Source organism: Sceloporus occidentalis, unplaced genomic scaffold (assembly GCF_023333645.1).
Source record: "Sceloporus occidentalis isolate IW3139 unplaced genomic scaffold, rSceOcc1.0.p SCAF_14, whole genome shotgun sequence".
Classification (NCBI taxonomy): Eukaryota; Metazoa; Chordata; class Lepidosauria; order Squamata; family Phrynosomatidae; genus Sceloporus; species Sceloporus occidentalis.
In genome coordinates this window covers 7318567-7332242 of record NW_028316994.1, presented here as the reverse complement: position 1 = coordinate 7332242, position 13676 = coordinate 7318567, and the positions used below count along the sequence as shown (strand labels likewise).

The 13676-nt window shown below is 43.2% G+C and overlaps 1 protein-coding gene across 3 annotated transcripts in view; it reads left to right on the top strand.

Moving 5' to 3' along the window:
- The first annotated feature begins 1004 nt into the window (after nucleotides 1-1004).
- The window catches only part of TMEM238 (transmembrane protein 238), a 37505-nt gene continuing 24833 nt past the window's right edge, over nucleotides 1005-13676 (top strand). Inside the window, exons 1-2 of one of the 3 annotated variants that reach the window (XM_089480780.1) lie at nucleotides 1005-1589; nucleotides 6700-6815. In XM_089480780.1, the coding sequence (XP_089336906.1) occupies nucleotides 1231-1587 (357 nt within the window). In that variant the 5' untranslated portion in view covers nucleotides 1005-1230 and the 3' untranslated portion in view covers nucleotides 1588-1589; nucleotides 6700-6815. Of the gene's footprint in view, nucleotides 1590-2024; nucleotides 3912-6699; nucleotides 6816-13676 lie in introns of those variants that run through there. The other 2 variants (XM_089480782.1, XM_089480779.1) reach the window with 2 other exon arrangements.

Here is a 13676-nt window from a genome sequence, read left to right as displayed (position 1 = left end):
TGAGGATTGCCCAGGGAGGAAGTAGTAGGATATAGGAGCTAGACATCATCTAGATTCTATGGAATGAATTCAATATTTTGGGTGAAGGCAGCTTGGGAGCCTGAGGCCCAAAACACACTGCAGAAATAATCCAATTTGAGCCCACTTTAACTGTTCTGGCTCGATGCTAGGGACTTCTGGGAACTAGAGTTTTGTGAGACATTTAGCCTTCTCAGTCAAAGGTCTGGTATCACAATAAACTACAATTCCCAGGATTCCCTAGCAATGAGCCAGGGCAGTTAAAGCGGTCTCAAACTGGATTATTTCTGCAACGTGTTTTGGACCAGATTTCTTGCCTCCTGAGTGTTTGTTGTTGTTGTTGTTGTTGTTGTTGTTGTTGTTGTGTGCCTTCAAGTTGTTTCTGATTTATGGCAACCTGAAGGCGACCCTATCATGAGGTTTTCTTGGCAGGATTTATTCACATTTGCCATTGCCTTCCCCTGAGGTTGAGAGGGTGTGCCTTGCTCAAGGTCACTCAGTGGGTTTTATGGCCAAGCTGGGAATCAAACCCTGGTCTCCTAAATTGTAGTCCAACACTCAAACCAGAACAACGCACAAGCCTGAATTCTTGCCTCCTGAGTGTTGTTGTTGTTCTGTGCCTTGAAGTCATTTCTGACTTAGGGTGAGCCTACGGTTTATGGCGACCTATTATGGGGTTTTCTTGGCAAGTTTCTTCAGAGGGGGTTTGCCATTGCCATCCTCTGAGGATGAGAGAGTGTGCCATGCCCTAAGGTCACAGTGGGTTTCATAGCTGAGCTGGGATTCGAGCCTTGGTCTCCAGAGTTGTAGTCCAACACTCAAACCATTACTCCACAGAATCCTGAATTCATGTCTCCTGAGGATAAGACAGAGTTAATTCCTCTGATACCTGAGTTTTGGTCCCTCCCCTACTAAAACTGGTTGGACAGCTTTCCTGGATCTTTTTTTACCTTGGCCACTCCTTTCTTTCTTTCCTGGATTTCACCATTCCTGCTTTCCCTTCTTTCTCCTTCCTCCCAGGAAAAGTGGGCTGTATTTCATCCCCAATTTTAACTTGCCCCCTTCCTCCTCCTTGTGCCCACTGCAATTGCTGCCTACTTTGCCTTTGACCTGTGACCTGGGCTTTCAGGCCTCTCCAACAAGTCCTTTTGTGAAGTCCCATTCTCAAACAAGGTTCAAAGTCAAGGGACTCCAGGACATCCCATCCATGCCATGGGTTCTTCAGGACTGGGCCGTTGCAGGCTGGCCCTGGCATTTGCAGTGCTCATGGATGCTGCAGGCACTGGGGCACTACTGACAGGTATCTTTGCCAGGCTTCGTCTCCGGGGCCGAGACTTTGGAGATCTTTTGATTTACTCAGGAGCTGTGCTGGTGTTTCTGAGCCTGCTGGGGTGGATTATGTGGTATACAGGCAATATCGAGATAGCCCCTGAAGAACTGGCAAGGGATTACGGTGCCAAGGGGGGCACTCTGGCCCGACTCGCCAGGAAGATCTCACGGACCTGGTCCCGACGCCAAGGTGGCGGACTGGCCATGAGGACAGTATCAAGCAGCCGGGAAGCAGCATAAAGGTAATGTAGGCAATATAGACTCCCTTCTCCCCTACTTTAACCTTGGAGATACTATCCTTTTGCATGACAATTCCCAGAATCCCCCAACCAGTATGCCCAGAAGCTGGTAGCTAGGATTTGGTTCTGGGAGTTGCAATACAAAACTAACTGTTCTGAGCTCTGAACTTTCCTGTGCTAGTTTCCTTGGGACTGTGTCTGTCTCTAGCCACCAGAATTGTCCATTTTTCAACCAGATACATTTGCAGGAGGTCACTGTTTTTCTCCATACTGCAGAAATCCCATCCTGATTTTTGTACATCAGCTTGCTGTTAAAATGCATCACTGTGTTGCCACACTATGTTCTCATAGTGGAGTGTATATTTTAACTTGGATTTGTTGCCTTTTTAGCATCATTTTTATCCACCCTAGCTGATTTCTTTGTGCTTTTGTCCCCAGATCTGCTTTGGTGCATGCTTATTGGAGCTCTGTTCTGCATTTTTCATTGGGAGTTATGAAACCTGAAGTGATTCTGGTACAAGAATGGAGTCATAGGACAAGATCCCTCCCTTCTGTTGCACGCTGTTGCTGCAATATGCCTAAGCCACCAGAATTCCTTATCCCATGCAACTCTTAAAGGCAGAGGGGCCCACTTTTCCACAGCATCTCAAAGAAAGGCTATAATTCAGAGGCCAAACACATGCTTTGCATTCAAGATATTTCATGTTCAGTTCCCAGCAGCTCTGATAGGACTAAGTGTGCATCTACAATGTAAAAATAATGTACTTTGAAACCATTTTAAGTGCTGTAGCTCCATCCTATGGAATCCTGAGATTTGCAGTTTCAGCAGGTATGCAGACTTCTGTGCCAAAGTGTGCTGGTACCTCACAAAACTACATTCCCAGAATTCCATAGGATGGAGCCATGGCCGTTAAAGTGGTATCAAACTGCATTCTACAATGTCCTGAAAAAGATCCCTGTCTGAAACAATATAGACAGATGCTAGTTAATCAGTCTAGAACAAACATCCTCAACCTGGTGCTTTTTCTGATAAATTGAGACTACAACTCGTACTGTCCCCAGCCAGCCATTTGAGAGCTGTAGAACAAACACATCTGAAAAAGCACCAAGCTAGGGATAGTTTCCTCGAGTACAATGAGCTAGATACAGAGGTTGTAAAAGCTACATTTTTGGAATGTAGTTCCCAGGATTTCCCAGCTAGAATGGTGTCAGATATTAAATGTGCATTGCAAAACATACGTGTGCATGTGACTTCCCACCTGTCAACCTATGGCGACCCCATGATTTTCGTAGGGTGTTTTTAGGTAAGGAATGCTCAGAGATGGTTTTGCCATTTTTCCAAATTCGATAGATACATTTGGAATATATATATATATATATATATATATATATATATATATATGACCTCCCTCTTCACTTAATCACTGAATATTTGATGTGCCCCTTACCCTTGCCTGTCTCTACTTCCCTTTTGTGGCATCTAGAATTTCTAGTGTATCCAACAACCCTGGACCACCTAATCAGTGTTTCTGGTTGTAGGGAACAACTATGCATGAAAGACATTTTTCACAGATATTAAAAGTGCAGTGGGAGGGAAGAGACCTAAGTAGTAGCGGGGAAACACGTTAGTAGTTGTGGTCCCTCTTCCTTCCAACCCTGGTCACGCTTGCTGACTATGCTTCCCCCTTTGTTGATGCACCTGCTATCTCTACCTCACTGCATATTTGACATTAAGAACCTCTTTTTTGCATAATGTTGGCCTCTGCAACCAGAAACCCTGATTGTTTGGCTCAAGATGCCTGACAAAAGTGTATACACATAGCATTCCCATCCTAATCTTTACAACCATTGTACAAGGCAGGTATTTGCATTGCACATGGCGAGTAGGAGGAAGAGGGAGGGCTGGGCTGAAACTGAGAGCAAATTCATGGCAGAAGTAAGAGTGAAACTAGGGACTTCCCAATTAATAGTTCAGTCTCTTAGCCACAATGCTTACCAATTCTCACCGTCACAGAAGAAGCTGCAAAATTTTACAGATTGCATGTGTATCTTCGTACTAGTTGAGTACAGTCTTACTTTTAAGAAATGGGAGCCAAATTCTGAAATAGCTCAGAAAAGATCCAGACAACAATGCTTTTAGCACATTATTGCCTTGCCTCATTTATTGCATTTTATGGGGGCTTTCAGTGTTTATAACCTTCCCTTGTTTTTCCATTGCTTGGAAAAACAACCCTTCATTGTTTTTCCACCACCCTTCATTATTATTTTTTTCCTTTTTACCATGGAAATCCATTAAAAGAATAAAAAGGCTGAATTGGCTTCACAGTGCTGTTTAATTGCTAGCTCGAGGTGTCCTTTATCTAGAAATTATTTATGTTCAGTCATGAAAGAAAACTGGCCATATGTGGTTTGAAAAGAGTCTATCTCTTGGCCTAGCCAGGTTTCCCTGTGCTGCAAGCCGAGAAGAAAGAAGAGCTGGCATCTCTCCCGGTGGAAGCTCCTGCCATTATTAGAGTCTCCAGGTTTGCTTGTTTTTACTGGATCATCTGGTCCCCTTCCATTCAACTTTTCTGAGCTCTGGTTTAAAGAACATAAACCTTTAAAAAGTGCTGCCAGATCAAGCCAAAAGCTTGTCTAATCCTGCATCCTGTTTCTCTCAATGGTCAATCCCCATAGTTTCAAGGACTGCAATTTAGCTTTCTCTTCCACATTGTTACTTCCTTTCTCACTTTTGTTTCTCTTTCATCACCTTCATTAAACTTTGAAGACCACACCACTCACTGCCTGAAACTAGAGACTGCAAAGATTGTTTTATGTTGTGTGTAGTTGACACAAGAGATGCTCCCATCCCATCTTTCTTGCAATTATCATTGTCTTCTGGGCATACCTGCACCATATCGTCCACCTTGTTGAACACAACCTGGTGTGTGTGACAGTTCAGCAAAGGATTATTTTTTCCTCGGGGAGGAACAACTATAGGTATATCTCAGTTAAAGTAGATGTCTTCCTGGACATTATTTCACAGAAAATTTGGTACCGGCGTCAGAAATAACACAGAAAGAAAAGAAAATTCCTGCCCCTGCGCCTAAAGCAATTCAACATGATCCAATACACTTTTTATTTAAAACTAACAGTATCCATAATTGAAATGAAACCACTAAGTCAGGTGAACTTTGCATAAGTAAACCAAAACATTCTGGATCTTCCAGAGACCACTTGGAAGCTTCTTCCAAAATATATCCAGAGATGATCATCTTCTTTCACCAGTTTCCCCCTTTCTTAGGATTCCTATTTTGGTGGCCAAACTTATGTTGTTATTGTTTTTAACATGCCAGGAATAGCTGGTGAGGCAGGGTTATCTGTTCTTCCCCTCTTTCTCTCTGTTTTGCTGTTCATGCATGCTCTGTAAGGGATTCTTGAGCAGAATCCCATTCTTTCCCAGCTCAACACACCAAAGCGTTGACAGAGAAGATGAAATATTTCACAAAACTACAAATCCCAGAATTTGATAGCATTAAGCCATGGTAGTTAAAGCTGTGTCACTGCATTAATTCTACAGTATAGATTAGACCTAAGCCACAGTAATATATTGGAGCAAAACATGTCCCATGCCATTTTGCAGAAAACAATATTGCCATGAAGCAGAATTAATATTCTTGGTGTTGATAGTTGACTCCCTTTTGGGGGAAGGAGGTTTCTTTCACTGAGGAATTTGTTGAGGTTAGGATGGACTGTGCAGTACAAGATGCAATTAAAAAAATATTTTTACATTTATTTTAACTTGTATTTTTTTCTTGTATTTATTGCATTGTTTACTGTAGACACGCCATTACAATCTGATGCCAAAAGTCTGCGTTTCTGCAGTCATCCTTCACCACCTTCCCAGTGTCAATGCTGCTAGAAACACTTTCATTAGACAAAAGAGGAGGAAGGGAGGCTCTGGGCAGATGTAAAAAGCTTATTTGTCAGAGGCTTTATTAATTGAAGTGTGCTTGTATTATATATTAATTGGGCTTCATTCGGCTTCATGGGGTACGCATTGTTCAGATGTCCGAAAGAGGGCAATTTATAGTGGACTTAGTAAAACCATACACGTTTTCTAAATTCTGTTACATGTTTGTTTCCCTGTCCTTTCAAGAAGTGCATGGCTCCAAAAACCTTCCCTTCCAGGGCTTTTTGAAGGATATTTTAGTGGTATATAATTCTAATTTATTTACATGCACACACAGAGTTTCTATATTGTCCATACAACACACTTGTGTGCTTCTCTTGTGCAGGCACACATACTTTGTTGCTTAGGATCACATCCTATGGAATTCTGAATCCCATGATAGTCAGAAGCCTATGCAGAGAGAGAGAAAATAATCAGAACTGGAAATTTGACAACACTAACACTTCACACAAGAGTTAAGAAAAAGATGTTGATCTTCAAACAAAATTTAGATCTTGGCCCTTTTCATGCTGCACAATTATAGCACTTTGATTTCAATTTAAATGCCATGGCTGCTTCCGAGAAGCACTCTGGCTGAGAATTCTAAATATCTTGCCCTAAATACAAATCCCAGCATTCCATAGGATGGAGCCATGACAATTAAAAATAGAATCATAGAACTATAATTGTGTAATGTGAAAAGGATCCTTATAGTGAGACCTGTCAGAGTTCAGCTCTGTATGCCAATTCCTGTCTTGCTCCAACCCCACTCCCCAACCTTCTTGTTTGCAGAGTTTGGAAACAACTTCTGTTTTGGACCACAACTCCCACAACCCTTCAAACAGCAGTTACCATGCCAACAAAAGAATTAGGAAGACAAGAAACTGCCTTGCTCCCCATCTAGCCCAGTACTACCAATTCTGGCTGGCAGCTTGTCTCCTTATCTTGCTCTATATGGAAGGTCTTGGTATTCCTTGGCAATCTGATCTCTCATCCAAGTACTAACCAGGCTCATCCCTGCTTAGCTACTGAAATTAGATAATATGTTCACAATGGTATGATGGAATCTGCCATTTGTGATCCCCCCAAAATAACTTTGTAATGCTCTTTTAGTCTGTTCTTTTGGAACTGTGTTCACAGTAAGCTTGTGATTAACTGGTGGAACCTATGCTCTACCCATAGGATGGATGAATGGACTTGTAAGACTAAATGGTGTTCATTTACGGGAACTGGACCTAAGCTGAGATTCACCACATTAACAGAAGAGGATGTTAGACTCATTTCTCCATCAGTCTGACCTGAAGCAGGTTGCCTTTGTTCCTCACTGCCTTTTGTAAAAACTGCTTTAAATATTACTTTTATATATATATATATTCCAAAAGCAAGGTCTCTGTTTATTTTTTGCTGCAAGACGTCACCCTTGCTTCCAGATCTCACCCTTGCAGGGCTCCTGTGTTTCATGAAGCCAGAAATTCAGCAAGTCCAGCTTTCCGCACCAGGGAGATGCCATGGTGGAGAAAACTGCATCAGTTGAATTTCTCTCCGAGTCACACAAGACAATACGGTGAAACAGAGAAGGATGACCGAGATGGCACACAGAAGTGTCTGTGAACAAGGACTCCTGTGTTCTCTGGGAAAGGATCGGTTCTTCTGAGAGCCACTATCCAGACATCCTGACCACATTAGTAAATGAAATGGAGAAAAACTAAACTCATTTATTGACAACCAAAAGCATATATATGGAGTTTGCAACACTGGAGTGTTATGGTTTTGGCGGTGGTTGTCCTGGGGGTGCTGGTGTCGGTCCTGGGGGTGCTGGTGTCGGTCCTGGGGGTGCTGGCGTCGGTCCTGGGGGTGCTGGCGTCGGTCCTGGGGGTGCTGGCGTCGGTCCTGGGGGTGCTGGCGTCGGTCCTGGGGTTGCTGGCGTCGGTCCTGGGGGTGCTGGCGTCGGTCCTGGGGGTGCTGGCGTCGGTCCTGGGGGTGCTGGTGTCGGTCCTGGGGGTGCTGGTGTCAGTCCTGGAGGAGCTGCTGGGGGCTTATCGGGAGGAGATGCTCCTGGGGGTCCTGGTGCAGGGGGTGGTGGAGCTGGAGGACCTGGTGGTGGCGCTGCTGCTGCTGCTCCTGGTGGTGGCGCTCCTGGAGCAGGTGCTGGAGGTGGGGGGGTTGGCTCTGCTGGTGGTGCAGGGGCTGCCGGTGCTGGTGCGGCTGTACCTGGCCCTGGACCCGGGGCTGGGGCTGCAGGTGGGCCTGGGGCTGGGGTTGGGCCTGGGGTTGGAGCCAAGGCTGGCGGTGGGGCTGGACCTAGTGCTGGGGCTGGCAGTGGGGCTGCTGGCGGTGCTTCTAGTAGCATTGGTCTTGGCCCTGGCAGTTTTTCCATTGGTCCAGGACTCTGTTGCGGGCTCATTCCTGGACTGTACATTGTATCTGGGCTCCAGCCTGGTCGTCCTGGGGCCCAAGAATATCCCAGGTCTAGCGACTCGGGCCTTCTGTAGTGATCAGGCTCACTTTCTTCATCCAGGAGTTTGACCAGATAATCAGCTGTTTCACCCTCACTCCGGAGGGTCTCGGACTCTCTTTCCTTCCTTTGGAGCTCCTTAAGCTTACTAGGAGGAGGAGAGAAGCATGTCAGAAAGTGGGAAGGGCTGTTTCTCTGCAGTGCAGGCCCAGTGCCCAGCAGAGCTCACCAGAGTTCCTTTTTTGACTGCAACTTCCAGAAATCCCTAACCAGCATCTAGAAATTGTAACTTAAAAAAGTAACTTTCCCAAGATCTGGTCCTAAGTGATGCTGGAGAGGAGCAGGGTGAGAGTTAGAGGCTGGACACAGACCAACGGGAAACAGGAATAAAGGTGCTATGGGACAGAGGTGGCAATTGTGTGGCTTTCCAGATGTTCATGAAGATGCTGTTGAACTACAACTCACAGCAGTCCTCTCCAGCCAAGTCAATGGTGAAGAATGCTGGGAGTTGAAATTCAACAATGGTTGTAGGGACACATCATTCCCACCCTTGCTATAGGGTGAGTTCCACTTCCTCTTCACTACTCTGCTGACATAAGTACCCCTAAACAAAAGCTGATCGTTGCCCATCGCCCAAAACTTCAGCTGTTTCCAGCCTTGGAAACAGTTCATCTTTTATCTGCTCAACATTTGTGGAGTGCTTTACACTTATATTTTGAGGGTTTGTTTTTAACACTGAAAACTGTCCCAGTGAGTTGGGGAGGTGGCTTTATGGTTGACACAAAGTCCAGACAATCGGCACCAGGCACACTCTTGCCTTGCAAAGAGGTAGACTGGAAGATACTGGTTCACAACTGACATGGACCAGCTAAGACCTGCCATTAAAATACAGCTTCTGGTTTGAAATGGAACAGTCCCTTTGCACCCCACAAGCCTCATCTCAGCAACAGGAGAATGCCCATGAACCAACTACAGTGATGACACTAATACAGAAGACTGCCACTAAAATAACTTCTGTCTGTACATACTCTAGGTCTTTGGCCACTTCTCCTGAGCATATTTGAGGACTTTGGATGTTGTATGGGGAGACAGGTGGTGTGACTTCTAGTTCTCATGGTTTCTCTCCCCAAATTGTCACAGTTGCCCTTGTGTGTGGCCCAGAACTCTAGCAAGGGTTCTGGACCATGCACAAGGGCAACTATGACTGACCTAACAATGCCTCTGTTGTTATGCTTCTGTAAAGATTGCTTGTTAAGTTTGCTGGGAATTAAATGGGGACTAGATGATTGATCTTCCACTGGTAAGTAAAATAATAAGTCAAGAGCACTCGGACTGACCTAATGTTGGTGATACATTAGAGCATTACGACAGCCTTACGGAGGTTGGTGAAAACTCTGAAGACCCTAACTCCTTCAGAGAATCACAGTTTACCAGGATTCCTTGCTCAGTAAGCATGATAGTCTGGTAAATCTGTACAAAATACAGGTTCCTTAGATTAAGCCTGAAAATATATGCCCTGCCAAGCCAAATTTAGGCTCACACCTGGTACTCATACCTTACAAAGAGTTGCAGATCCAGTTAAAACTGTTTCTTTATTAGGTGGGAAGATCCACACATATACCTTTCTCATGATTCCAAGTGTCTAGTAGCTGGAGTCCAAAGAAATTAAATACTGAATTTTGCCCATGTACTTTGAGAGTGAATGTATGTGTCCTCAAAACATCCAGCAACCAAATATAGTGGCCAAGCTCTGGAGATTTGAAGACCAAAGACCTCCAAAGAGCTTGGAATGTTAACTTTGAAAATGTGATAATGATAAATTATTACCAAAACAAATAATTGAATTTAATTAGTTATGATCAGTTAACTTGTTTAAACAAGTTTCCAGGAAGGGCCATGAGGTTGACAAAAATAGGGTGGAAGTTGTGACCATTGACACTTGGAACACATTTTGTTTTTGAAAACTTTCAACATAGTTAATTTTTGCAGTGGGTTTTCCTTCTTTCATGATTGTCTCCAAGACAGTCTACAAAGCCCATAGTATATGTGTCACTGTTGCCAGCAGAAGGCAGAATTTCTGTACATATGGAAACTATCAGTTTGGGAAAGGTTGTCCTGAATTATGAGACCTCACCTTACAACTTGTTCAGTTACATTTATTCATTGATCTGTATCTCTCCTCTTTTGTTTTAACCCCACACCATTGCCAACATGTTCACTTACCGTTCAAATGTCTTCTTTATTAAGGATTAAAAGGAATGATAAAGCAGGGATGGTGATCATGTCTCTCAGTGATGTTGAACTACAACTCCTAGCATTTCTCAACATTGATTATGCTGGCTAGGACCTTCAGAGTTGTAGTCCAACCCCATCTACAGGACAACATGATTTGTGTTCAGTGTGGAGATGAGGAAAACTTTTCATTTAATTATACAAATGCCTACCACTGTTTAAACAACAAGCACACTAAAATATGATAAAGGGGTTCCCTGTAGTAATAATAATAAACAACATTATTTTGTGTGTGTGTGTACACGCACACACGCACATATTATAGAAAAATATGCAATACAAGCCAGAATAAAATCAACAGAGGGGGATAATTGAAGAGAGTCACACGGACACACAGGACAATAGGTGAGGGAGCAGGAAACACCAGCCTTTCTATAAAGCCTTTCTATAAAGTTGAGGCTAAACAAAGATATCAGTTTCCTGCTCTATCCCATTCCACAATAGGTTACTTTTTCTTTCTTTCTTTCTTTCTTTCCAGTCTTTTCAAATTGCTCCCTAGTCCCAGCTCTTGAGTTGCTTCACAGCCATATTTTAACTGAGTGCTCCTGCCTAGCACAACAGCAGGTGCATCTGCACTGTGGAAATAATGTAGTTTGAGGGAGTGCTGTAGCTCCATCCTATAGAGTCTTGGGATTTGTAGTTTCACAAGGTCTTTAGCCTTCTCTGCCAGCGTGATGGTGCCGCACAAAACAACAAAGCCCAGGATTCTGTAGGAAGCCATCATGGTAGTTAAAGTGGAGCCAAGCTGTGTTATTTCTAGAGTGCAAATGTGCCTAGCATCTCCTCCATCCCTAGTTCTCCTTCTCTGTAGGCCTTCTTGTCATACTGAATCTATCAGAGAGAGCCACCCATCCTAACACACTCTACAAGCACTTGTTAAAGCACAGAATTTATTTTAGTTTCAATCAGAGAGTCTGTCATGTTGGGTTATCTTGACAGACCAATCTAATTAGCTAATGATTTAGTGTGTTAATTTAGTGAGTTATATCCAAGCTCTGCATACAACTTACCATCTGTAGAACAGACACACAGAGAGAATGAAAAATATGACGGAGGTTCCACCAATGATCCCTGCATTCCGGCGTTGTCTGGGACCTGTTGGGAAAAAAGGCAGTTGGCAACTCAGTTAATCCCTTGGCTAAAATATAATTGTCAGCCAAAGTGCTGAATTCAGATGAGATCTAATGGAACCCTAAGCAAAGTCCACTTATGTGAGTCCCCAAGATCCTGAAAAAGTTATTTTTCATGGACAATAGCCCCTAGCTAGCCTGAATACCAGGGGCAAATAATAATAAAAAAGGAACTTTCCCATGCACTAGGGCCACTTTATATCTCAATAGCTGTAAGATATGTAAGATATTGAATTGGTGGCTTCCAGACTGGATGGTTCAGTGTAGATTAGAATGCCCAGGGGAAACAACATTTAAAGGGAAGAGTCAGGGCAAGGCATACAAAGCTACTATCTCAGCACCTGGCCAGTTTTGAAATAGGTTCCTTCACCTAACACTGTAAAGAAGCCACTTCTAAATTGCAGGTTTTATTTTATATTTGGGATTTTCTTCTGCTAAGGATTGACCAGGTTGATTCATCATGATTTCCTCTGCTGCTTCCTGGCTTTTGAAAGCTAGTCCTACACATTCTGTTACTGATGTAACAGGCATATGTAATGTGTTTAAACAAAAATGATCATTTCAGGTTACAGTTTAAACACACTGAAATAATTCAGATATGTAGTCCATGATAAGGGCATTATTTAAAATGTAGAGGAGAGTCAAGTGGGGGGGAAAAAGATTTTCCTGAACCAGGGTGCGAGTGGTGGCAATAACCTGCAGTGTCTGAATATCTTATCTCCCTTAATAATGTACATTCTGCATGTAGAAAATCAACATGTCAGGGATAAGATTGCAGTATACTCTCCCTGATGCATTAATTTACTCAGTGCAAAAAACTGGGTCCCACATTCCCTGTTCTAGTTCCAGATTTTCGTGACAGTCATGAACCAGATTTTATACAGTCTCCTTGAAATGCAATGAACAGTCACTATAGAACAGATGGCAGAAGAGTGAGGTACCTGACCCATGAGGCTGATACCTGTCCACGCCTCTTTTTAAAAAGACCTAAAAGAACAGTACTTAGCTTGCAGTGAGAAGAGTGGAACTGAACAAGTCTCAAGAGCCCTTCAGTGTCAAACATGTGCCATGGGGAAGTTACTTCTTTTGGCTTACAACTTCTTGAATCCTCCCCACAGTCAGCATACTGGCTGCAGGGAATACTGGACATTGTAAGATAAAGAAAAGAGTAACTTTTCCGATCTCTGATCACATTGATAGAGAATCCAGTACTCTACTGAACCAACCTGGAAAACTCAACGCTGAGTTAAAATCAGTAGGGAAATGCCATATGACACAACTCTTGCTGTACTAAATTACTTCAGATAGTAAGTGGTAGAAACTGCATCTTTGAGCTATCCCCTGGGTTTAAGAAATACAGTAACTTCCACAAAAGACACTAACATGTTAGGGGAAATGGGACGTTGAAGCTTTTTCTAGCCTTCTCTCTAAGATTCTACTTCTTAATATGCAGGAATTAATTTACCTGGTAAGCATTTGAATGTGTGATTCCCTTCTCCAAAATGATAAGCTCAAGCAGGACCTGCACCACTTGTATCATGGCTCTCAAGCAGCCAGCTTAATGCTCACTCTCACGCCGAAATAACTTGCCACCTAGAAAATTACTTCTCTATAGAGTTTATCACATGGGGACAAACTGCAAAAATCCCATGCAGAAACAGGATTTAAAAACCAGAAAAAATGGCAAAAGTGGGTAGTTTTTCCCACATGACAGGCTTAATATGACATTAACCCAAATAGAAACTAGACAAAGCCAGCCCCTTTTTATTTTTATGATTTTCCAAAAGTAAAAAGGAGTGGATTTTGTCTAGTTTCGATTCGGGTTAATGTCGCATTAATTCTCATTAACACTAACGTCATCTGAAAAACAACCCACTTTTGCAGGTTTTTTCTAATTTCTGTTCTGGTTAACCCAAATGTCATCTGAAAAACTACCTTTTTTCCAGTTTAAATCCAGTTTCTGCACGGGATCCATCCTGTGTGATAAACTCCTATGTTGTTATGTTGGATAACCTAGCTGTTACCAGATGTTCCAAAAAGGCTTGGCAAAGATGCACAGAATTACTTCTCTATGTTTGCCCTGTTGGATAACCCAGCTGTTACCAGATTGTTCCAAGAAGGCTTGGCAAAGATGTGCATGGAAATGGTATTATAGTGGCAAATGCCACTTTTCCAATCCACACATGCTCATTTGGGCATCTCTTTGGGTACAACTCTACACGTGGGAGGTTCTAATTAACACATTATTGGGGGGGGGGGCAGAAACTGCCACCCTCCCACTC